The sequence below is a fragment of the Orbicella franksi genome, chromosome 12, assembly GCF_964199315.1.
Source record: "Orbicella franksi chromosome 12, jaOrbFran1.1, whole genome shotgun sequence".
Classification (NCBI taxonomy): Eukaryota; Metazoa; Cnidaria; class Anthozoa; order Scleractinia; family Merulinidae; genus Orbicella; species Orbicella franksi.
The window spans coordinates 1,833,737-1,856,160 of NC_138156.1; the positions used below are offsets into that span (position 1 = coordinate 1,833,737).

The 22,424-nt window shown below is 38.7% G+C and overlaps 4 protein-coding genes across 4 annotated transcripts; 2 read left to right on the top strand and 2 right to left on the bottom strand.

The window, feature by feature from the left end:
- Window positions 1-1,001: 1,001 nt before the first annotated feature.
- LOC145463268 (iron-sulfur cluster co-chaperone protein HscB-like) lies at window positions 1,002-5,750 on the bottom strand. The gene is made up of 6 exons (XM_081447005.1): window positions 5,365-5,750; window positions 4,884-4,980; window positions 3,936-4,025; window positions 3,531-3,669; window positions 3,053-3,100; window positions 1,002-1,098 (listed from the first exon to the last, which is right to left on the bottom strand). Exons 1-6 carry the CDS (start codon window positions 5,631-5,633, stop codon window positions 1,007-1,009), a joined length of 735 nt encoding a protein of 244 aa, XP_081303131.1. The 5' UTR covers window positions 5,634-5,750; the 3' UTR covers window positions 1,002-1,006.
- LOC145463261 (short-chain specific acyl-CoA dehydrogenase, mitochondrial-like) lies at window positions 5,716-11,172 on the top strand. Its single transcript, XM_081446996.1, has 9 exons — window positions 5,716-6,050; window positions 6,595-6,744; window positions 7,435-7,546; window positions 8,307-8,629; window positions 9,148-9,204; window positions 9,384-9,464; window positions 9,560-9,655; window positions 9,993-10,049; window positions 10,454-11,172. Exons 1-9 carry the CDS (start codon window positions 5,808-5,810, stop codon window positions 10,604-10,606), a joined length of 1,272 nt encoding a protein of 423 aa, XP_081303122.1. The 5' UTR covers window positions 5,716-5,807; the 3' UTR covers window positions 10,607-11,172.
- Window positions 11,173-11,249: 77 nt separating this feature from the next.
- On the bottom strand, window positions 11,250-19,487 carry LOC145463256 (leucine-rich repeat-containing protein 43-like). The gene is made up of 13 exons (XM_081446993.1): window positions 19,389-19,487; window positions 19,111-19,204; window positions 17,765-17,952; window positions 16,707-16,817; window positions 16,467-16,597; window positions 16,034-16,154; window positions 15,390-15,507; window positions 15,103-15,179; window positions 13,467-13,665; window positions 12,421-12,639; window positions 12,025-12,098; window positions 11,635-11,872; window positions 11,250-11,522 (listed from the first exon to the last, which is right to left on the bottom strand). Exons 1-13 carry the CDS (start codon window positions 19,485-19,487, stop codon window positions 11,257-11,259), a joined length of 1,935 nt encoding a protein of 644 aa, XP_081303119.1. The 3' UTR covers window positions 11,250-11,256.
- LOC145463266 (uncharacterized) lies at window positions 19,443-22,390 on the top strand. The gene has a single exon (XM_081447002.1). The coding sequence runs from the start codon at window positions 19,443-19,445 to the stop codon at window positions 20,397-20,399; it is 957 nt and encodes a 318-aa protein (XP_081303128.1). The 3' UTR covers window positions 20,400-22,390.
- The last annotated feature ends 34 nt before the right edge of the window (window positions 22,391-22,424 follow it).

Consider the following 22,424-nt stretch of genomic DNA (forward strand, 5'->3'; position numbering starts at 1 on the left):
GGCCCAAAAACCTGTTATCACAACTGACTAGTAGCTAAAAGGGTCTAAATATCAACAAAACATAAAAATTGTTTTCTTTCAAAATGCATGCCCCCATTATGCACGATGCTCTACCCACACTATGCTCCAAAATATGCGGGCATAATGTGTTACGTCTTAGTCCCTAAAACTTTTATGTTGATTACTCGTCTTTCTCACCTCGAGAGAACTGCGGTCGTTTCGCCCGAAAGTCAGTTCGCCCGAATCCAGTTCGCTGGAACGGATGGTCGGTTGGCCTGTACTGTTAGCTCCGTGGTCAGTGGATTAAAAAACGAGAGCTGGCATATTTTTTGTATATTTGTTTCATTTTCCCCACAATGCTCCGAAATGTTGTCTTTTTTGCTCGTTTAGTTGAAAGAAAGAAAGCTTTTAAACATGTCGTTCTTGAAACTTTCAGTCCGAGTGAACAGACTTACAGTCCTTGTAGTCCGGGTGAACTGACATCGGGCGAAACGAGCGGTTACCCCTCGAGATATATATAACTAGTCTTCTCGCTATGCTTCACATTTCAAGTGTTTGCATTAAAACGTCGTTGTACACAGTTTGAATTAAGCATTCTCTTTGTACGCATTTTTTGTCCGAGATTCGATTGTGCATGAAGCTGCCGTATCTGTCCAACAGTTTTCATTTCACCGCTTTGCACTGAATTGATTTCCTTTTTCTGCACTCAGCTTCAATTTTCTGCACTGTTCTGACGTACCCTTAGCCAATATGAGAGCGCAGAAATCGTTGCTTGTAAATTATTAGGAGAAAAAAATCTAGTGTTTTAACTGCGAGATGGCGGCTCTCTCGACAACATAGGCTAAGGGGAACTGAAGATGGCTCGATTTATACTACAGAATGATTATCCGTCCGGACAGATCATCTGGTCCTTATCTGAGTAAAATCCACTTCAAGTTATATTTCATGTGTGGTATCGGTCCTCAAGTTTGGACACACTGTTTGCCTTGTTGTTGTGACTGATCGATTAGTCCCAGCTCTCTCGTTCCTTGATAAATTCATCTATTTTAGAGAAATAATTCAGCTTCACCATCTCCTGCCTAGCCGTCTCCATATCACCTGAAAAGAAAGAAAATGATTAAAGAGTGCATCTATTGATGGTACTTAATTCCTTGATTTGTTGTTTGAAACTTGCAGCTGTTCACATGCGCACATCACTTCATTGAAACATGTTGAGATTTTTATGTCGCATGGTGGACAAATCCCTTTATGTATGGGTTATTGACCAAGTGTGAGGTCAAGATGGCTAGATATTGGCCAAGTTCTTTTTTGCGTGTTTATGGACCGAGACGGAGTCGAGTCGCAAAAAAAGAACGAGGCCAATATCCAGCCATCTTGACCGAACAAGCTTGGTCAATAAAGGATTTATTATATGGCTTTCGGGAAATTTTTCTTGCGGGACACGGCGGGTAGTTCCGAGCGGGCAAGATAGCTCCATCCTGCCCGCTCGGGTAGCCAATCACAGCGCAGGATTTGATTCATCTTGCCCGCTCACGGAGCTAGCCATATAATAATGAGTGTTCTTGGGATTTGACTAATCCAGTAATATTTCTAAATCTTCGTCAGAACATCGAGGAAACAAGTAAGGACATGTTTACAGGCAGGGAGGGTACCCCTGCTAACTGGGCTACCACGGCTAGAAGGGTCGACACACAGCCCGCCTTTACATGCCACTCACCTAACTGGGGCAGTGAGTGGGCTGCGTGGGCTATCTTTTGAGCGGCCGCTAAGCACAACAAACAAAATGGCCGACCAAAGAAACTTTTTGGTGGCAAGTTTAATTTTTTATCGCTCATTTCGCTAGTGGCCTCTTTTCAGTGTATAGGACTGTTGTTAATGGTAACGATGAAAAAATTCACCTTGCGCCGCCACGTTTTTGCGGTTTATCTCACCTCGGCTAGCCCGGATAGCCTGGGACGAACCATTTACATGGTAAAAAGCTGTCCCGCCTAGCCGGGTGTCACGGGCAAGTAGACAGGGTGCCCCGGGTAGGTGGGCTACCCTGTCTAGCATGTAAACGCTACAATTCGTTTTCTAAAGAAACGTATGAGAAGTTAGCCCTAACAGGGTAGCTTGGTTAGCCGGGTAGCCTGGTTAGCCAGGACACCCTCCCCCCATGTAAACAGGCCCCAAATGTTCCCATTATGTAGACGACCAGCACTAGCCACTACATAATAAAAACTCGATGGGAACACAGAAAATGTTTCTGTTTCTTAAATAACGTATGTTTTATTTTGAAAGGTAGATGTTCTGCATGCACAAGGCTTTACAAACACACGGTTATCAAGTCACAATGCAAAAAAACAGCCGTTTATTCTTGCTCGGTTTCCCGCAGGAAGGAGTAAGTGATCAGAAGGGACTGATTCCATGTGACTGTTAAATCTTTTTAGGTTGAATTCATTGTAGTGGGAGGCAATTTTTGTGTCTGGATGAAAGCTACAGGATTTTTTCATCAGGAACCTTCATGATGCACTCTCAGGTCACACAAGTAACAATGTGACTGAAGCTGTCAATTAAGACATTAACTCACTCTCTGTCATGAGATTGTCAGGACAGAAAATGTGGAGAGGTGGAAAAAATAGAAGGTTTGAGCTCGCAGGACTATTAACAGTAGACAGTTCTAAAACAAAAACAAGGAAAAATAAATAATGCAACATCACTTTGCAGTGTTTCCTTCCTTCAAACTACGTCACACTTCTCTCCAATCACAAGCACACTTGTGTATGCTCACGCCATTTTTTTTTCGAGTGAAGATTTCCTATTGGAATCACTCTGGGTGCTTCTACAAAGTCTGATTGGCAATTCAAGTAAATTATCAAATTTCCCAATTAAAAGAGGGTCTGAGGGTCTACACTGACATGTTAATAAAAATCATTACTATTAGGTGGTTTGAGACCAAAGCAAAATAAAATGTTGTGGTTACCTGTAAGCATTAATCAAGACTCAATCAATACAAAACGTTAAATGGTATAATGCTAACACTTTTTCAAAGTTCTCAAATAGATTTATTCACCTTTCTCAAAAGCACTTGAAACATTTTTAAGGCACTCCTTCAGATCTCCTGAAAAGAAAATATAAAATTTATGGCTATATAGCAGCAGAACAAAGAGACAAAACAGGTGCAATGGACTGAATGAAGGGCAAACTAACAGACAACAGTTTTTCCTTCGGTGAACATAATGATCCATACGTTGGTTTATACAGGAAAGAAGGATGTTTACTCTGACTAATGAATCCCTCATTAATGGACAATAGACCACTGCTCTCTATCACTCAACTTATTTAACACTTGCAGCCTCTCTGTACTGTAAATAACTTGCCCATGTAAATAATGAACATCAAAACTAATTATTAAGTGGCTTAAGAATAATTTCCAACCATTTTTGGATTACCGGTAAAATTCAAAACATGAAGTTAGTGGCCTTTTACATCAAAAGGTACATGAGAACATTAAAAGGTATTTGCATTAAAAGGTACATGAGAACAGTTACCAGTATTTTCAATATAGACTTCCTTTGCTTTCTCCTCATCTGATGAAATTTGTTCATATTTTTCCATTATTGCATTCAAGAATTTTACATCTGTCGATGTTGCCTCATCTTCTGTAACAGGTACACCATTTAAATTTAACTACAAGAAAACAAATTCAAATTAAGAAATAGCATTTTAAGACAATACCACTCTTTCAAGGGGGGGGGGGGGTAGGGGAAGGCAGGGGGGCATTAGGTTAAACATTTTTTTTACTCAACTTCTAACAACTGTCCTACCTTTCCCACCTCTTCAAATAACATGTGAATGATTAGGAATAAACATTCTCATTACAAAGGTGTGTTTTCAAATGTATCCAAAATTCAGGATTAAGCATGTGCTATTAAAGTACTAATAAAGTTACTTACAAGATACAGGCCTCTCTTGAGTGGCTTTAGAAGAGTATGGTAAGCTTCATTTACCAGCGATGACTGCTCCTCAGATAAGCTTTTCTCATTCTGTTAAGGTTAAAACATTGTCAATATTGACAGTAATAAACTACATACTACCGTGTGGCAAGAAATCTTTGTATCCTGAGTTTAATTTTTATGGATCAATAATTTCTTTGTATTTTTGGGAATTAATTTTTGCAATTGTAAATAAATAAATAAAATAATATAAAATAAATCACAATATTTAGAGAGGAAGCCATATCAGCCTCAGCTGGTTTTCATGCAGGTCCTCTCTCCTGATCCAATTGGAAATTAGAGATGTTGGTTTTTGTGGAGGGAGGAAAACTGGAGAAACTGGAGAAAAACCCCCAGGGTAAGGCAAGCACCAACAACAAACTCAACCCACGTATAGCACCAATCTGCAGTCGAACCCGGACCACACTGGGGGGGAAGTGAGCACTCTCACTACTTTGCCATCCCTGCTCCCTGAAAAATCACAACATTGACATCCATCATTGGAGTTTTGAGAACAGAGAGGAATGTTCAAGAGCAGACTTCTTAAAGAAAAGCTAAGGAAGATGACCTGTAATTTTGTAAGGGATAGGGGATCCAAACTAAAAACCTTTCTGTGGAAGGGGTATAGAGATTTTCTGTGACAGAGTTTTTGCAGGATTAATCAGCATCCCCATCACTACACCATTCTTGTCCCAAGGACAAAACCTTATTATCTCAGGTAATTTTCAAAACTTTAAAATTGTAACTTAGCTTTGAAATTCAGGACAAAATGAAGAATCTTACACATTCTTCATTCTTAATGTGGTTTCTTTTGTTTTATTGCCCTGGGATCTGAGAAGGCACCAAGTTTGTAATTTCAACATTTTGAAAACAACCTTCATGTAAATTAATCTTCATAACATAGAATACCTTTGACAGGTCACTAAATTTATCAGGATGTAGTTTCCACTGTAGTCTTTTATACTCCTCTGCCAGCTGTGTTGTGTTGATGTCAAATGTTTTGGGGCTACATCAAGAGAATAACATTATTGTCAACATATCATTACCTAGTACAAGGAGCATCAATGGAAATTCCAAGGAAATGGGAGTTTAGAAAGTCAAAGTTTTCAAGGGCAAGTATGAAGTATCCAAAGTGGTTAGGGGTGTTCAGAGGTCTACAACCTCCCCCATCCTAACCCCTCCTCCCCGCCCCCCAAAAAGAAAAGTTTCTAGAGGAGTGGTATGAGTATTTTCTGGAAAACATTTTTTTGAGCGTTTCAACAGGATTGGTGCAGATTTGAACCACTAAATGACTTCCTTGATGCTTGCAGTGGTGGTGGTCCCCCCCCCCCCATCAGCAGCAGGGGGGTTGGCTGATGTGACACACAAGTCATCAAATAATCGCTTTCACCTGTTCAGCAGCTCAAAATACGTTGCTGTCTTTGATGGCCTTTGAATTATGTTACAAGAAGGACAGAAGAACTCCACTGCTGATTTGAGTATAGCGCTGCACTTCCAACATAGTCTGTCCTTCGACCGACGCTTGCTTTTCGCGCTGCTAGCATACTTGTTGTATTGTCCCGTAAGTAGCCATGCGTTTCTTGACCGAGAAATCGAATTATTCATGGTTCCCGTTGGAAAGAAAGCGGCGATCTTTGGAATAAATCTTCTGCCAAACATACTGTGTAGTGCTTATTATCACCTCGCACATATAAGCTCAAACTTCCAACAGTAAAACCGCAACTGCGCTGTGCTGAAGGCAAATTACATCACCCTTTGTTGGGGACATCATATGTATTGGTACACAACGCACCTAATGAATCCAGTCTGGCCTGGCTCCAAAGGTCAACAAAGATGGCGACAACGATGTCACGAAAAATAATATCTTCTTTTACTTCTCCAAAAAGTTACATTTTCTGTGTTTTTCCTCGGCTAACAAGTGAAAGGATCATAAGACCACGAAGGCATGTATCAAATCTCGCTAAACTTCCTGAAACGCACGAAATGCTTAGGAAAACATGTCGGGATTTCGCAGATAATGAACTCGTCCCTATTGCCGCGAGTCTGGATAAAGAGCACAAATACCCAGAGGAGCAGGTAAAGAACACGACATGCATGTTCTTGTCATTTATACGGCAATACTTGAGTAATCACGTCAACGTTGTGGTTAGTGATTTTTGATATGGGCCGAACCACAATAAATTACCCAGTCAGATAGGTAGTTAGGTAAAGTCTGTATACGAGCCGTGGCCCATCAGGCCGGAGCTTTAGTGACCTTGTCTCTGAAAAGGCAATAGTTTGGTACCACCCCCAACCCACCCCTTACAGCAACCTAACCCAACCTCTTCAGCCATCCACACTAGAGGCAAATGGGCAGGAAGTCTATAGGCAGCAGAAAATATGAATAGGAAACAGAACTCGCAAGGTGGCTAGGACAGGAGAAATAGGAAAGAGTTTCAAATTATTTATCACATGTGACATGTAAAGAGCTCAAAGAGTTGGTAGTCAGGGGGGTGTGGTAGGCAGGATGTCCAGACCCCTATCAGTCAGTTTTACCCCAAAGTAATCCCCAGTGGTGTTTCATTTAACTCTAAATCTACATGGAAATTGATGAGGCTCTGTCCAAAATTGCATTAAAAAGGTCAAACAAATTGGACAACTGGGCCTGTTGTCAATGGAAGTTCCAGAATCATTAGGAGGTTCAGGATTGGATTATCTGGCATATGCCATAGCAATGGAAGAAATCAGCCGGGGCTGTGCGTCAACAGGAGTCATAATGAGTGTAAATAATGTAAGTATGTAGCATTATATAAGAAACTCTTAATGGAAATGAAATTTTCTTTAGACGAAAGTTTAGAGACCCTTTACAGATGCGAACTGTGCAAATTAGGTTCTGTCTAGATCTCTAAGAGTATAGTATGAGGCATACTATGTGATGTCAATGAAAGGTAAAGTCTGCATACAAGCCAAGTGGCTTATTAGGCCGGAGCTTATCCCGGTTTCAGTAGCATGAAGTGACCAGGAGTATTTCTACTCCCCCCTGGATGGGATGCTAGTCCATCGCAGGGTCACCCCCAGCATTAAATTCGTCGGTACCCATTTATACACTTGGGTGGAGAGGCACTGTGAGAGTAAAGTGCCTTGCCCAAGAACACAACACAATGTCCCCAGTCAGGGCTCAAACTCGGACTGCTCGCTCCAGGGTTGAGCGCACTAACCATGAGGCCACTGCGCATCCCACAGATGTCAATGAAAGTGTACCAAAAAAGAGAGAAGAAAGAAAACAATATTCAGTCATTGTTCTTCGGTGAACTTATAACCTGTAACATATGTGATGGGTGTCACTGGTAAGGAAACATGCTCTAGGTTCTTTTAACCAGAGCCTGTTAATAATATGCTATCTTGTCATGCCTGTATACTTAAGTCCAACAGTTGACGAAATCACGAAGAACCTTGATTTATTATACTGATCTATTTTCAGTCTCTTTACCTTGGTCCTATACTAAAGTATGGAACAGATGAGCAGAAGAGAAAGTGGGTGACACCTTTTTGCTCTGGTGAAAGAATTGGCTGCTTTGCTCTCAGTGAACCAGGTACCTTGAGAAATAATTTATTTTGTTTACCATGCATTTAGTGCTTGATCGTCAAGAGAAAAGCTTTATTTGTCCTCAACTACAACTATCAACTTCTCAGGACAAAAGGTTTAATTAGCAGGAAAATTGGTCTGCACTTGTGTTGTTAACTTCTAAACATATCATAGCCATTCTCTGCAAACAAATGTATATTTTTCGTGTTTCTACCTTAGCATACATGTATTCAGTTGCGAGTAAATGTGACTCTAACACATATATTTGTTCATAATTCTGGGATCCTGATGTCTGTGTGCATTTAGAAGTGGATGCATATGGGTGTTTAGAGAGCAATATGAGAAGCGTAATCTTGAGTAGCTTGTGGCATAGCCAAGAGAATCACTAACTTCTCATTACTCAAGTGCTCTCCAAATTCCCACTTGCATCCATTAACTTCCCTAATGGGTGTTAAGAGAGCAATATGAGAAGCATAACCTTGAGTAGCTTGTGGCATAGCTAAGAGAATCACTAACTTCTCATTACTCAAGTGCTCTCCAAATTCCCACTTGCATCCATAACTTCCCTAATGCACAACTTAAAATACAAACCATTCTTCTATATCATAGCAGCAACAGGGACTGGGATTTTAACTGCTTAGGTTCTTTATCCTCAGGAGTTGAGTTATTTGCTGGCAACAACAAGTCATCAAGCTCATCTCATCTATCTTTAAAAGAGACTTATCTTTGATCCTAATGTAACTTAAATGTTTATGTTTACATTTAAGACAATGGTAGTGATGCTGGTGCCGCTAAGACCACTGCTAAGTTAGAAGGAGATCACTGGGTTTTAAATGGAACAAAATCTTGGATCACTAATGGCTATGAAGCTGATGCATCAGTAGTGTTTGCAACAACTGACAGGTCAAAGAAACACAAGGGAATTAGTGCATTTATTGTACCAAAACCCACTGAAGGGCTGACACTGGGAAAGAAAGAAGATAAGCTGGGAATAAGAGCTTCTTCTACATGCTCTCTTATTTTTGAAAACTGTTGCATTCCAAAAGAAAATCTTCTAGGAGAGCCAGGTTTTGGTTTCAAGATAGCAATGGTCAGTAAACTTTACACTTTTTATTTGTAACTTTTTTTTGTGTGGAACATTTCATGTGGATAATGCCAAACTGTCAGTCAAGAGAGTGTGCTATATATTGACAAATTGTTTGACCCTCAAACAGAAAGGAATGCCAGTAATGTATATTTCAGTAAAATAAGACTGGAGGTGTCATATTTAAACCATTCCTCCTTTTATAACTCTGCCAGTAATGATTATGTTACTTAGCCATAGATAGAAATGCATGTTCTATTGACAGTGTTTGTTACAATTGCTATGTGCCTTTACCATGAGAGTGCAATGGTTAAGATGTAGAGTTATGTGCTCAGCATGTTCTGACAGTTACTTTGTAATTTTGCACGAGTTTTAAACATAATTATAGCTAAACAAAATGTCCAAACCATTCTACCACATTCTCTGATTTTTATAATCAGGAACTTGACAGTCCCTTTCCAATGCCTTTATGTACATTAAGTATTCTCAGTACAGGATGGTGTTTGTTTTACTTCCTTTTTCAGGGCACACTTGATGGAGGTCGTATTGGTATAGCAGGTCAAGCATTAGGCATAGCTCAGGTATTTTGGTTTCTTTTTTTTTTCATTCATATCTTGCATCCAGCATTGAAAAAGCTATAAACATGATGGATGAATGTTTTAGCTGAATGTCACTTGTTCTCTCCAGATAAGTGGCATGCAATGTTGTTACAACTTACCTTGACAAATGCCAAACAATCATAGAGATGTCTTTATTTTAGGCTGCCTTGGATTGTGCCATTGACTATGCACAAAATAGATCTGCCTTTGGTCAGCCAATTGCTAGCCTTCAAACAATTCAGGTATTACCCCTTTTCCAACTTGTGCATCATTGGTTTATTTGGTATGTTTGTTTGTTTTTGCATTTTATTGACTGTCCTTACACCATACACTATAGACGAAGCTGGCAGATATGGAAGTTAAGTTACAAAGTGCAAGGCTACTGACTTGGAAAGCCGCAATGCTGAAAGATGCAGGGGAGAACTTCATTAAGGTACTATGCATGAGTAAAGTTGATTTGAGTCATCGCATGTGGATGTTTACAATCAGGACTGAACCATTCCTTAGGTGATCTTTGTTTTTCTTCATTGCATTACAAGGAGTGTTAGGCCTAGACTTGCCACAAGTCAACCTTGGGACCTTTTGACCTTTTCTTAATCCTTGACTCTTTGAGTGACAAAGTCGCGAGAGGTCATCCTTTCCAACGGCGAAACTGACAGGCCAGGAAAGAATTATTGGAAAGGACTTTTAGAAAGTCTATGTTAGACCATAAAATTAATGTTAATGAAAATTTCGTTTAGCTATGTTAATCACAACTTTTCTTTTGACAGGAGGCTGCAATGGCAAAACTTGCAGCATCTGAAGCTGCAACATATCTTTCACATCAGGTATTCCCAATTTTTCTATTACCTTTCAATGAAAGACTCATCTATAACCCAACCACCAAGCTGCCTGTCACCAAATAAGTTAAGCAACTCAGACTTTGAATTGGCCACAAAATTTCCATGGTCAGACCCATATAACCCTCTTTCATTTCAAGCTCTAACTTTGGATTCTCAGTATGGATTTGAATACAGTTCCTTTCAATGTAGTTCTGAGAATTTGGTTGTACATCTACCCCATCTCCCCAGATGATGGTTTTCTGTAAGACCTTAGATTAAACTTTTTCTCTATCTCATATTTTCTGGTTTGCAGAACTTTTTTTCTTATGTAAGCCTCAAATTGACGGTGACTGAAGCTTCAACAAGAATTAAAACTGCATCCATTTATTAAAAAGTGTTTTTTTCCCTAGTGCATCCAAATCCTTGGTGGTATGGGATACGTCACTGACATGCCAGCTGAGAGGTACTACAGGGATGCCAGAATCACCGAGATTTATGAAGGAACAAGTGAAATTCAAAGACTTGTAGTTGCTGGAAGACTTTTAAAAGAATATAGCCAGTGATAATTTTAATCTTGAAATCCTTGCTAGACTTGATGTCGCATTTTATTTATGCATGCCTCAAACCTAAATTGTACATGAAGTTTCTCAAACTTGACGACAGTGTTATTGACAAACCAGCTAAGTGGGATTTTCATTTTGAGGTGCCAAAATTTCACTCTCGACTTACAACTTTATAAATCAATGAAGATGTTTGACCACAACAGACATAGTTTTCAGAAACAGTTTTGGATATCTTCTTTTAAAGAATGCGGTATAATGTATTGTAGTTTACAAATTAATGATTGAGCAAAGAACTTCGAATGTATGGCAATTTAGTGGTCACTAATAGAACTGTCACTGACAGATCAGAGGATGGCAACTGTATTGCAGACAATTAGGATGGTGCCATAGTATAATATTTCGAAAGCAAACACCAGTTGAGATACATGTATTTTATGTAAAAAATATTTGGTTCAATGATGTACATATACAGTTCCATCCTAATGTAATTGTTTATGTACACTTCACAAATAAAACACATGTAAATAACTATGTTGTATTAACAAATCTTCTTTTTGATAGTCTTGCTTGTGAAACAAATAAAACAAAAACAAGAGAGAGTTAACATGTTTGTGTGGTTGAGGATATGAGCGACATCTAGCAGACAAAAACTAGTTGTGCTCACTATGTGAGCTGGGTACACCTTGTAGTAAGAACTCTTGTGCAGCCTCTCTGGCTGATTTCCAGTAATGCAGCTTAATGTGTACTTGTATTGTCAGTGGTGGCAGAGGTGTGGCATCTTCCTCATCTTCCAAACTTTCTTCATGTTTGTCTTTTTCTTTTCCTTTCTTGTCATCCTTGCTTGACTTCCCCCGGCTAGCTTTGCCCTTTCCTGGAGTAGCTGCTCGCAGGTTGCCTTTGGATGCTTTATCAGGATCTACGAAAAAACACAAAAGACTGTTTTTAAGAGATGGAGATTCTTGAAACTACTGTGCTAAAACTATTCACATTAACTAACGTACAGCCTCACAAGGATAACATATACTGACCTTTATTTGTCTTCTTTCTTTCACTGATATCTGACTTGGCACCGGACCCTCCATCTTTCTTGACACTATCCCCAGTCTCTTCTCCTCCTTCACAGACACACTCTGTTTCAACTTCAAGTTCTCCTTCTAATAATGAAGCCAAGGGAACTTGACAGGAACCAAGAATTGAATGTGTTCGTGGAAGCTCAAACAACTCTATGTCTTCCTGTTTATTTCTCTTGCCTTTTCCATCCTTGACCTAGAAAGAGTGAATAGTTTTGAAACATTTCAGAAGAGACTACCTGCATGTACATTTACGTTTAAACATGGAGAGGGATTTCATATTTTTAGTCTATTCTTAATAACAACATATTGTGGTCCATTTAAGTGAAATCACGTTGGTCCACAAACCTTGTCCTTTCCCTTTCCTGAATCTTTACGCTTGTCCTTGCTTGGAGCTTTTTGTATCTTGCTTCCTGGTCGGCCTTATGAGTGAAAACAATTGCAAGAAACTTTTACACAGTGATTACTACCATAAATTAAATAATATTCTTTACAACCACTTGCAAGCATTATCAAACTTGTCATATCAGCAAGAGCCATGGTTCTTTCATGTTCTATGGAGTTCAAAGCAGTTTTTTGAGCCTGCCACTTCATGCTGATGAGTCCTAACAATAGCTACCACACTGCTGTGTACAGTCATACTGCTTTGATCCAGTCATTGTATCTGCAAAGTACTCTCTGAAATAATTTTGTAGCTTACATAACAAACAGTTGGATTCTGCTCAAAATAGCAGCAGCTTTTACTTTTTGCTGAGGCTGGCGGCTTGGTTTCCATATTCTGTAGTGCATTAGGATCCTCCAAAACATACATATGTTTGGTTTTTATCACAGTAAAATGAATGCCATCTTGAATAAAGTCCCGCAGTGGGACCAGTAGACATGTGTGAAAGTTCTTGTTGTAGTCAAGTTCTATCCCGTCTTCATTCCACGGCATGCTTCCTGTTACAACTGCTTGAAACAGACCTATGCAGAGAAACATCTTTGTGATGACTAACTAGCCACTTGAAAATAGTATTCTGTGTATTGTAAGTTGTATTATTTTGTTATTAACGACAATACTTTATTATCTGCTATATGCTAATGCTGCTTACGGTCACATGACTGTGTCTGTGAAAATTTCCAAAAATTGGATGAAGGCCCACAATACACTGTAAGCTCGCTGTGCAAATCATTTTAGCCCATTCTAGCCCATTCTGCATGAATAATTCAACAGTTGCAGGCTGGCAATGTAAAATTTCAGATGCAAATCTGATGTGAAATTCTGGTAAGTGAACTTTTTTTTTTGGTGTTTACATGGAAAATAAAAATGTTCAAGCCATAAAAGTACTGTGAAAAAATGAGAGAGTACATGGAGATTTCATATAATCTGCAGAGGTGCACTTTTCGAGCATAAAACCCTCATACATGATTTTTGGCACTGCTTTGGTTAAAAGCTCTCAAAGTTATTAATGAATCAAATTATACACCCAACTTTGCTGTATACCAAGTATTGTTTAATTTGGGAGCAATAATTATCATTCCACTCCAAATGAGAAAGATCAGTTTATCGCTTTGGCAGCTATTTTGTTGACATTTTTTGTTTTGGCAAATGTTACCCCTCTTGTGAAAAACACTGGTCAGCAGAATTAGCACAAAAGAAAGTAACAACCCATTAACCAAGCTGGTGATTTTTTCTCCCCAATTAACTGCTGCAACTCCCCTAGCAATGCTATCACTAATTCTACCCATTTGATCTATTTGTGAAGCGAGAAAGGAGCCATCAACCCAGCTTGCCCAATTGACTGACTCACCAGTATCTTGATCATCACCATTGTCAACAGTTCCTTCCTCTTGGCCATCACTGTTACAGTCATCAGCTATGATAGAGATGGTGGGTATTGACAGTGTAGGAGACTCACACAGAATAACTGTGGCTGCACTTTTGAGGAATTTAAATTCCACATGATACTTGTGTTCGGTCTTTGGGTAATCAGTGTTAATTTCTGGATCCTGTGGAAAAGTTGTGTGAAATACGAAGTAACAATTACTTCATATGAGTGATAAAAAAGTGTAATGACACCACTTTGTGGACTGATTATCATTTTCATCTGGCCATTACATGTTATTAACCCCAGTGGCACTCTCACTTTAAACACCATGGGATGCTCATTACAAAGTTTTCAAAAAAAAAAAAAAAATAGACATTGTAACTGTCCAGTATTCAAGAACCAAGTGCCAGTTGCAAAAATTCCATTCCTGTTAGTATTTTCCTATTTACTTGCTGTATGCTTAGAGATGCCAACATTAAGCATCTGGTAGTACCCAATTTTTATCACATCTTCATTAGTACTATATAGAATTCCTCTCTTAGGTACATAGATTACCTTTATTAAATTTCATGCTTATATGTAGCAATCTAGGTAGTGACAATTTATCTAGAACATATAACTAAAATGGTGACTATTTAAAGTAGGCGACAGCTTGGGTTTGATAAGTTGTCAAATCTAAGATGTCACAAGGAGGCAGCGTGGCTGAGTGGTTAGGGCGCCAGCGGGTTGAAGTCCCGCTTTGACCACTAAGCTGGAGTTGTTTCTTGGTAGACCCTAGTTAAACTCCTCTGTTATGCTTGTAGATAGCCAACTGGTCTGCCTCCTGCCAGTTGGGATTTTTAATAAAGTATTAATGTGGTGCCCTCCAGAGTTTTGCTACTGCTGATTAATGTAGTGTACAGTGTTAAATCAAGACTTTATAATGTAATATAATGTACTTATCTATGTTATGTTGTATGTTCATTTGCATTATTTGTTTCATCACTTGGTTTCATTGAGCCTGAAGAGCCCCATTGGGGGAGTGGTCAATTGAGATTTAGCTCTTATTATGTTGACTGAGCAGGAGGTCTTTATGGGAGAATATTGACCAAGGTTGTGAGTACAGACTGAACGCAGTGAGGTCTGTGACTGAGGTCAGGAAGTTTGCTCATCCTCTTTACTTTTTGTTCTTGTCAGGCTTTTGGCACTTCCATAAATAAATATTGTTAGATGAAAATAGCCAATGATTTTGCATTTTTGTTTGCAACTTTCTCACTGCAAAACATTACCGGTCTAGACGCCGGTCTAGATGGGAAAATCTAGACCGCTTTCAATATCGATTTCAGCCAATCAAATTTGTGAATTTGGTAGTTCCCAGTCCTTGTGAGACAGAGCAAATAATAAATTTATTTATTTACTTATTTATCTCCAGTACTAACTTTCTTGCAACCATCAAGGCTGCTGATATGCATTTTGTATTAATGTGGCCCTCCAGGGTTTTGCTAGTGCTGATTAATGTAGTGTACAGTGTTAAATCAAGACCTTATAATGTAATATAATGTACTTGTAAAGGTCAAAATCTAGCAAGTTGACCATCTCTAAGTAGGAAGCATTATGCCAGAAATATGAGTGTATTCACCTCAATTTCCTCAGGCATTCTAACACCTTTAATTGTCTTGATGGATATCATCATTTGAGCTTCATCCACTGGAACATCTTAAACAAGATGATCATTTATTACAGCAAATTACCACAATGGCTGAAGAGACTTAACTATGTTTAATGAAATGTTTAGTGCATTAAAATGGCAGTGTCAACAAAAATCAAGTTTTACCACTACAACATGATAATATTTCAATATTATTTGTCAGGTCAGATACTAGGTCAGATACCCTGACCAGTCCTCCATTAATTTTAAATCATTACCTTTCAGTTTAGAAAGCCCTTTGAAGAAATGTTTCTCATCTGCAGAAATTCTGATATCATCAAGAATTGTTAGTTGACGAATTGAGTCAATTGTGTAACCACGGTAGCCTGGTACAAGCTAAAAAAAACGACAAAGTTAAACAGAAGTAACAAGCTATTTCAATTTTAATATTCATTTACAACAGCACTGGTAACTACACTATAATTTGCAAATTTAACACAGACTAAATAGGGGTAAAACATGACCCTTTGTGCACACAACTTGTACAAAACTGCCTCTAACTTATGAAGAAGTTTCAAAAGTTCACAAATAAAATAATCTTCTGAAAAATAGTTAAGTTCTGATAGTCATACATGTTTTCAAAATACCTTCTGAGGATTATGCAGCACTAAAGTGCTGAGCACTTTGATTATTGTCATCATCATTTATCTTTTTTGACTGTTGTTTCCCTGAAAATTAGATTTTAAAACTACACTTCTCTACTTACCAATTAGAGGGCAAATGATAAATGAATTCCCATGTGATCCAAATAAGGATTGGGAAACTTGAAGTGAGCAGATTTATAACTTTGAGAGAAATTTGCCTATTTCTGCCCTAAAAAATATATGAAAAGGTAAAAGGAAAAATGTCCTTGAGTACGTACCGCCAGTGGATTTCCCTGAAGGACAAGATTTTTCAGTTTAGGTAATGTCTTGAGCACATTGATGGTGTGGTATAGATCTGCAAGGTTGTTGAAGCTTAAATCCAGAGACAAAAGATGAGGCCTGAAACAAGCAAAGATGACGATTTATTTTATTAGTACATTTGAATGGGTCAAGTTATATGACACACAGATATAAGTAATAATGAACTAGCAAAGACAATTTTGCGCTCTAGGACTTGAGTGTAGCCTGCAACAGACAAGTGCCCCATTTGTATGAAGAACGTTTTTGGCCTGGCCTAGACTAACCTAGGAGAATATGGGTGTTAAATGTCTGTTTACTACATTTCAAAAGTGTTAACTTTTATTTGGAACTTAGGACATAGTGTCTGAACTCTCTGATGATATTACTGCTTGACTTAAGTGAGATTCGTACCATGAAGTTGACTTCATGTGTCCTGTGATAGAAGAAATCAGATTGTAGCTGAGGCCTAAGTGAATCAGAGGTGGAGGGCACACACACAGAGCACTTATATCTGAAATTTGATTGGCTGCAAGTTCCAGCTCCTAAAAAAAAATCACAATTACATTTAATTATTTGTAGAATCTCAGCTCATAATAGCCTATGTTATAATTTACACATTATAATAGTTGACTGCATGGATCTGTAACATACCTGTAACCCTTTGGGAAGTTTCTTGGAGTCTATGTTTTTGATTAGATTTGCACTCAAAGTCAGCTGCTTAAGATTTTTAAGTTGAAGAAGTCCATCATCGATTTCTGTTACCTGGAATAAAAACTTGTAACATGATCTTGGGAATCAATATAAGAGGATTCTTTGAATAATAATTATATATAAAAATAATATATAAATATTACAAGTAAAAGAAAAATTAAAATCTACAAGATGTTAATAAACAAAATGTCATTCAGGGCTCGAGACTAACTTTTCAGTTTGGTAGCCCAGTGGCTAGTGACAGGTTTGATTCACTAGCCAAAACAAATTTTTCACCAGCCAGATGCAGACATTTGCAAACATAGGTATCGATGTTATAATAATAGGTGCCGCTCAACAACGAAACCTGAAGTTTTCGCTTCCGTGAGAAATTTCCACAGAACTTTAACTTCGCAACTAGCCACTGATTCCTTTCTCTCAAAATGCCGATTCACGATTTCTCATGAACACAACAATTCGTTCCATTTTACAAGTTTCAAACATAGGCATTGATATTATATAGGCATCATTCAAATTTTCAAACAACTGCAAATTTTTTAATTGTTTGAAAGCATACGTAAACTCCAGATGTTGCGTGCATGAAACATGATCCCTAGAGTTCCACAGGATTTCACGCATGACTTATCATTAGCGGCAAGCAGTTTGTTTGTTGTTCGTCGCTTTTTCTAGGGAAAAAAACAAACAAAAAAGTTAATCATTCTTTCGTATTTTAGTAATTTAAAGTTCTTGTTTGGGCCAGTAAATTATATATGATACAGCCGATGTTTTAAATTCTGGACACTTTGACTCGATTTCGTTTTGTGAAAAATTTGAAATTAACTTTTTATTGGTTTCCTCTGGGCTTCCAGTGCTCACAAACTTTCATTTTCACTAGCCAAAATGGAATTTTTACCAGTCTGTGGCTAGTTGGCTACCGTTAGTCTCGAGCCCTGTCATTTATCCTAACCTTACTATTTTAATAAAGCAAGTAACCCATCTTGTCCTGCATATGATCTCACCTTTTTATCTACAATTCGAAGTGACTTGAAGAATTTTAGAATAAAGGCTTCTGTAAGTTTATCAGGTGTCTTGACAGCAATTTCACGCAAGCTCTCAGCTTCACTACTCCAGGTACAGTCCACATCATAAGGCAACTTCACAGCCAGCTCTTGGAGACTCTCAACTGTCTCTAGCTGGGCACTATGTTCTGTTCAGAACATTTAAAATCAAGATGAAGGGCACCTTTTACAGACTGAAGGTTTATAGGGTAGGGATTTTACTAGCTAAACTACAGAAAAGGGTTGGCAAATTAACTATTTTGCTATTTAAAAGACATGTTTAACATACCTATACATGTTTAACATATCTTAAACAAAGGCACCTTTAAGGTACAGCTGAAACATCTCAGTTTTAATGGGTTATGCAGTCCAGAGTTATAGTGAAAGGATGCAGCAGCCTACCCCAAGAAGGGTTTCCTTCGCTCCTGGGGCACTCCCATTGATGAGCTTTATAGATATGTGCTGCAGAATAGGGTATGGTTTATGAGGTTCTCTATCCTTAAATAGGGTTTCAATTTTGCCCCTGTTGGTATTGTGTTCTTGTTGTTATCCTTAGATAGGGTACTTAAATTGTATGAGCTAAAATTGCAGTGCATACATACCTGAAAAACAAATTCTATGCTTGATGCTTAACTTTCAAAATTATGATACAGAAATGAAATAAAGTTGACCCATTCACACCATTCTTAGTTTTGTTTTCCCCCTGAATAAGGTGCAATTTTTCGGGTTTGGGCCTTATATCAGGTATCAATTTTGATTTGCTTCATCCTCAAAAGGGTCATAGTTTAAACACCCTTTGCAGCACACCTTTTTTTGTTAAATATGATTATGTTGCAGTTCCTAGACAGTTATGTTCAAACGTTTGTAGTAGATGAACACAAAAACCACACAATAATAAATGGCGTAAAGGGGGCTTGCTGCTCTGCGATAGGTGTGACAGGCGAACTTCCATTGTGTGACCAACGCCTAAGTTATCCCCGCAGCAGTAAAACCCGCATTGGATCAGACAAGTCGGCTAAAGGGCAAAGCCTAGCTCTCAACGGCACTACGAGCTGAAACCTCCCGCCAGCATAGTGCTAGAGTGTAGACATTTGTGCTTTTCTCAAGCCTACTATCGGTTAGCCCAGTTTTGATTGTGGGGTGGATCGCTCTCAAAGAGAGAGAAGATCTGGAAACAAGTTTCATTCAAAAACAAATAAAAAATCTGAAGTTTGGTTATAAGAGTCGCTGTATTGTAGTAAAAAATGACCTATAGTTCAAAACTTAAGAAACCACTAGACCCATTAAATAAATCAATAGTTTCAAACCTGGAATTATTGCTGGTATAACTGCAGATGATGATCCAAGCTTCAAGGTACCTGTGCTCTTCAGGCTTACATTACTGCTCAAGTTTTGAGCTCGCTTAAGAAAAACAAAGGTCTTTTAGTATTTTACAATTAAAATGTTATATAGGCCTGATTCCACTAACAATCATCCGGGGAAAAAAATCATGAAACATGTCTTCAATGTTATTACATCCTAACATGTCTGCTATTTTCTCCATGCAGACGAAGTACCAAACAGCAAGTAAAATATTTAAGTTTACCCAACTACCATATCCACAAGGGAATTCTCGGATACATAAAGTATTAAGCTGCGAATGAAACGCGGCAGTAACATTAATAGAACGGACCGTTTCAGCCATGTTATTTTCTGTCTATATTTTGAGTTTGTCCGCCATTTTGGTTGCCAACTAGAACACACGAGAGTGAGGCTCCCGTGGTTTGTTTCCAAGCAGTGGAAAAACAGAGAGGAATCTGGAACCTATTGTTCGTTCCAATATGTCGGACGAGTTGTCTCGGACTCATGTTCATTGACCAAAATGACCGAGAAAAAAGACGGGTTTCTTCGAATTGGTGGCGATTCAGATTTCCAAGGTCGTAGTAATTCGATCTTTGGATGTCTAGACAAGCTTGAACCTGAGCAAAAGACTGAAAAGAGCGAAACAGAATCGAAACCACTTGGAGCTCGTGCACCAAAACGTGTTCCAGATCACGTTTTGCACCCTGAAAAATGGACAAAGTATAGTCTGGAAGAGGACGGAACTGAAAAGAACGTTGGTACGCTGACTGGTGATGCCTTAAACAGACATGCTGCTCTCTCCTTTATGGACGAAATTCGTAAAAGAAAGGAAAATTCCAACAGAAGTGTGGAATTAGAGTCCGACGTAGCGATGGCCGAGAAACACGTTTTTTCAAAATCGGCCATCAAACACAAAATGGAGGTGGATGAAATTCTCCCGAAGTCCCTGCTTGTTGATGGTGTCAATATCATGCCTGAGTATGTTATAGGACAATCTCCGGCTAAAACACCTAAAACACAGTTACAGGCTCATCCCGCGAAAAAGACATCTCACTCCCCAGGGGATGCAGTTTGCCTTGAACACTTAAAAGAACAAGACGCTTTAGAAAAGGGTATAGACATTGTATCTTCAGAGATCACAAAGCCGATCTCTGATTCTGCAGGAGAAGAGAAACAGAGAACAACGTTTACTAAAAGAAAGGTCAAGGCTCGTGGAGGACTGCGTGAGCACAAACCCTCAGAAGACGATGAATGATTCATGCAGCGTTACCCAATTACATCTGTATATTTCTTTCCCCGTGACAGAAATTTGTACGTGCTGGTCACTTAGAGAATGAAAGTTATATACACCTTGGAAGGCCTACATGTTAAGTAAATTATCTCACGTGTAGCTGTTGGTTTTCGTTTACATTAACAAGAAGCTTAAGAAAGGTTAAAACTGCAGTGTCTTTGCTCCTTAAAATAAATAGAAGCTTAAGAAGTTCACTGTATTGAGATGGAGTGTGCGAGTGTGCGGTTTTTGATGTTATGGTTGTTTTTTGATTTTTGAAATCTCCAGTTTCAAAATGAAAAGTGTAATTGAAGGTTTGTGTTTATGGTTTGTACAGAGAGTTGAATGATAATTGTTTGAGTGTTAAAAGTTGCAAAAATAGCTAACACCCACATACACATGCAGAAACTAGTCCACTTGACCACACATGCCAGAAAATGGCGGAATTTGTGGTGAAAATATAAAGAGGAAGGCAATTATTACTGTTGCAAATGCCAAGACTCAACAGGCCGTTCTTTGCAAACTTCACAAGTGTGGTTAAGATCACAAGGTTTGTTTTCTCTCTTGCTCTGACTGTGTACTTGAACTAAAATAACCCAACCCACAGCACTCCGTAAAATGGTACTATGACGAAAATTGCATCTTTCCTATCTAAGCCATTTTAAAACATAAACAGGTAGTCTGTAAGAGAAGAAAAATGGTGTTTATTATTTTCAAATATCTCTTTTCGTTCCAGAGATATTTAAGTTTTTAAAATATGCAAATTACACTCAACCAAATTTTGACGAAATATGAGATATCTCAGCCAATTTGAATCAGAAATGTTTGATCCTTTGCAGTAAGACTCTACTAAATGTGCTCCACAATACAAGCTTAACAGTTTTATTACCATGGCAACATACTGGGTTCAAGACCTCCCCAATATTGCAGGCTTTTCTGGCCATCTTTGGCATTCCATTTTGATATTAAATTTTGCTAATGGTGTCTCATAAAAATATGCATATAAATATGTTAGCTTGAGTTTGTGGCCTCATTTGATGTTTTTCAAGCTGAAAATCACTAACATATTGAAATCAGATGGATGGGGACTGGAAAAGAATGAGTTTCCATGGGAACATAATTTTTCATAGCAGTAGGTGTGGTGCCCATAGAACTATTAGCCTACCAAGTTTCAAGTTTTTCTGCTGCAAATTGACCGAGATAGCTCTATTTATATACTTAATATAATAATATGGGGGAGGCGCGGTGGCCTTGTGGTTAGTGCGCTCGTCTCCGGATTAAGTGGTCCAGGTTCGAGCGCTGGCCGGGGACATTGTGTTGTGTTCTTGGGCAAGACACTTTACTCTCGTAGTGCCTCTCTCCACCCAGGTGTATAAATGGGTACCGGCGAACTTAATGCTGGGGGTAACCCTGCGATGGACTAGCATCCCATCCAGGGGGGAGTAGAAATACTCCTAGTCGCTTCATGCTACAGAAACCGGGATAAGCTCCGGCCTGATGGGCCACTTGGCTTGTATTCAGACTTAACCTTATAATAATATGGGCCTCACCCCTGTAGGCAGGTGTGGAACTTTAATTCCAGGGTGGCTGTCCCCAGTACCACCTGATTTGTACTCCCCTCCAGGACGGCCCCCTTCCTGGGCCCCAACTCCCTAGTCTTGCTTCCCTGCCACCCAAATTTCACAGTACCTTTAATGGCAACTCAGACCAGGCCTTGAAAGAGGATCATTAATAGCCAAGTAATAATAAATTGTACACAGTGCCCACAAATTCTTTGTCATGAAATAAATAACATAAATAAAGACAAAATACTGTACATTAAAAATAATAAGTACTTTTAGTTCACTGATAGGTGAATAAGACCCCTCAGCTGATTTAGTAGGCTTGATTACCTGCAGCCGTTTTGTGAAAGGAACCCGCACTGCAACAGTGTAGACCAGACTAGAGAGAACAGAGGAAATCAAGCCTACTGATTTAGATGCAATCAAAATTTTGAAATTATCACATCAT

Bases quoted from the DNA above. Each gene is read 5' to 3' on its own strand.
- LOC145463268 (XM_081447005.1), bottom strand. From the start codon at position 5,633: ATGTTTGGCAGAAGATTTATTCCAAAGATCGCCGCTTTCTTTCCAACG. The intron at 3,670-3,935 runs GTAAGTAACTTT...GTTTTCTTGTAG, and splicing joins TCAAGAGAGGCCTGTATCTT to TTAAATTTAAATGGTGTACC. The intron at 3,101-3,530 runs GTAACTGTTCTC...TTTTCTTTTCAG, and splicing joins AGTCTATATTGAAAATACTG to GAGATCTGAAGGAGTGCCTT.
- LOC145463261 (XM_081446996.1), top strand. From the start codon at position 5,808: ATGGCGACAACGATGTCACGAAAAATAATATCTTCTTTTACTTCTCCA. The intron at 6,051-6,594 runs GTAAAGAACACG...TGCATTAAAAAG, and splicing joins ACAAATACCCAGAGGAGCAG to GTCAAACAAATTGGACAACT. The intron at 7,547-8,306 runs GTACCTTGAGAA...TTTACATTTAAG, and splicing joins CTTTGCTCTCAGTGAACCAG to ACAATGGTAGTGATGCTGGT.
- LOC145463266 (XM_081447002.1), top strand. From the start codon at position 19,443: ATGAAACGCGGCAGTAACATTAATAGAACGGACCGTTTCAGCCATGTT.
- LOC145463256 (XM_081446993.1), bottom strand. From the start codon at position 19,487: ATGGCTGAAACGGTCCGTTCTATTAATGTTACTGCCGCGTTTCATTCG. The intron at 15,508-16,033 runs GTACGTACTCAA...CGTTTTTTTTAG, and splicing joins TTCAGGGAAATCCACTGGCG to CTTGTACCAGGCTACCGTGG. The intron at 13,666-15,102 runs GTGAATACACTC...ACTTTTCCACAG, and splicing joins GAATGCCTGAGGAAATTGAG to GATCCAGAAATTAACACTGA.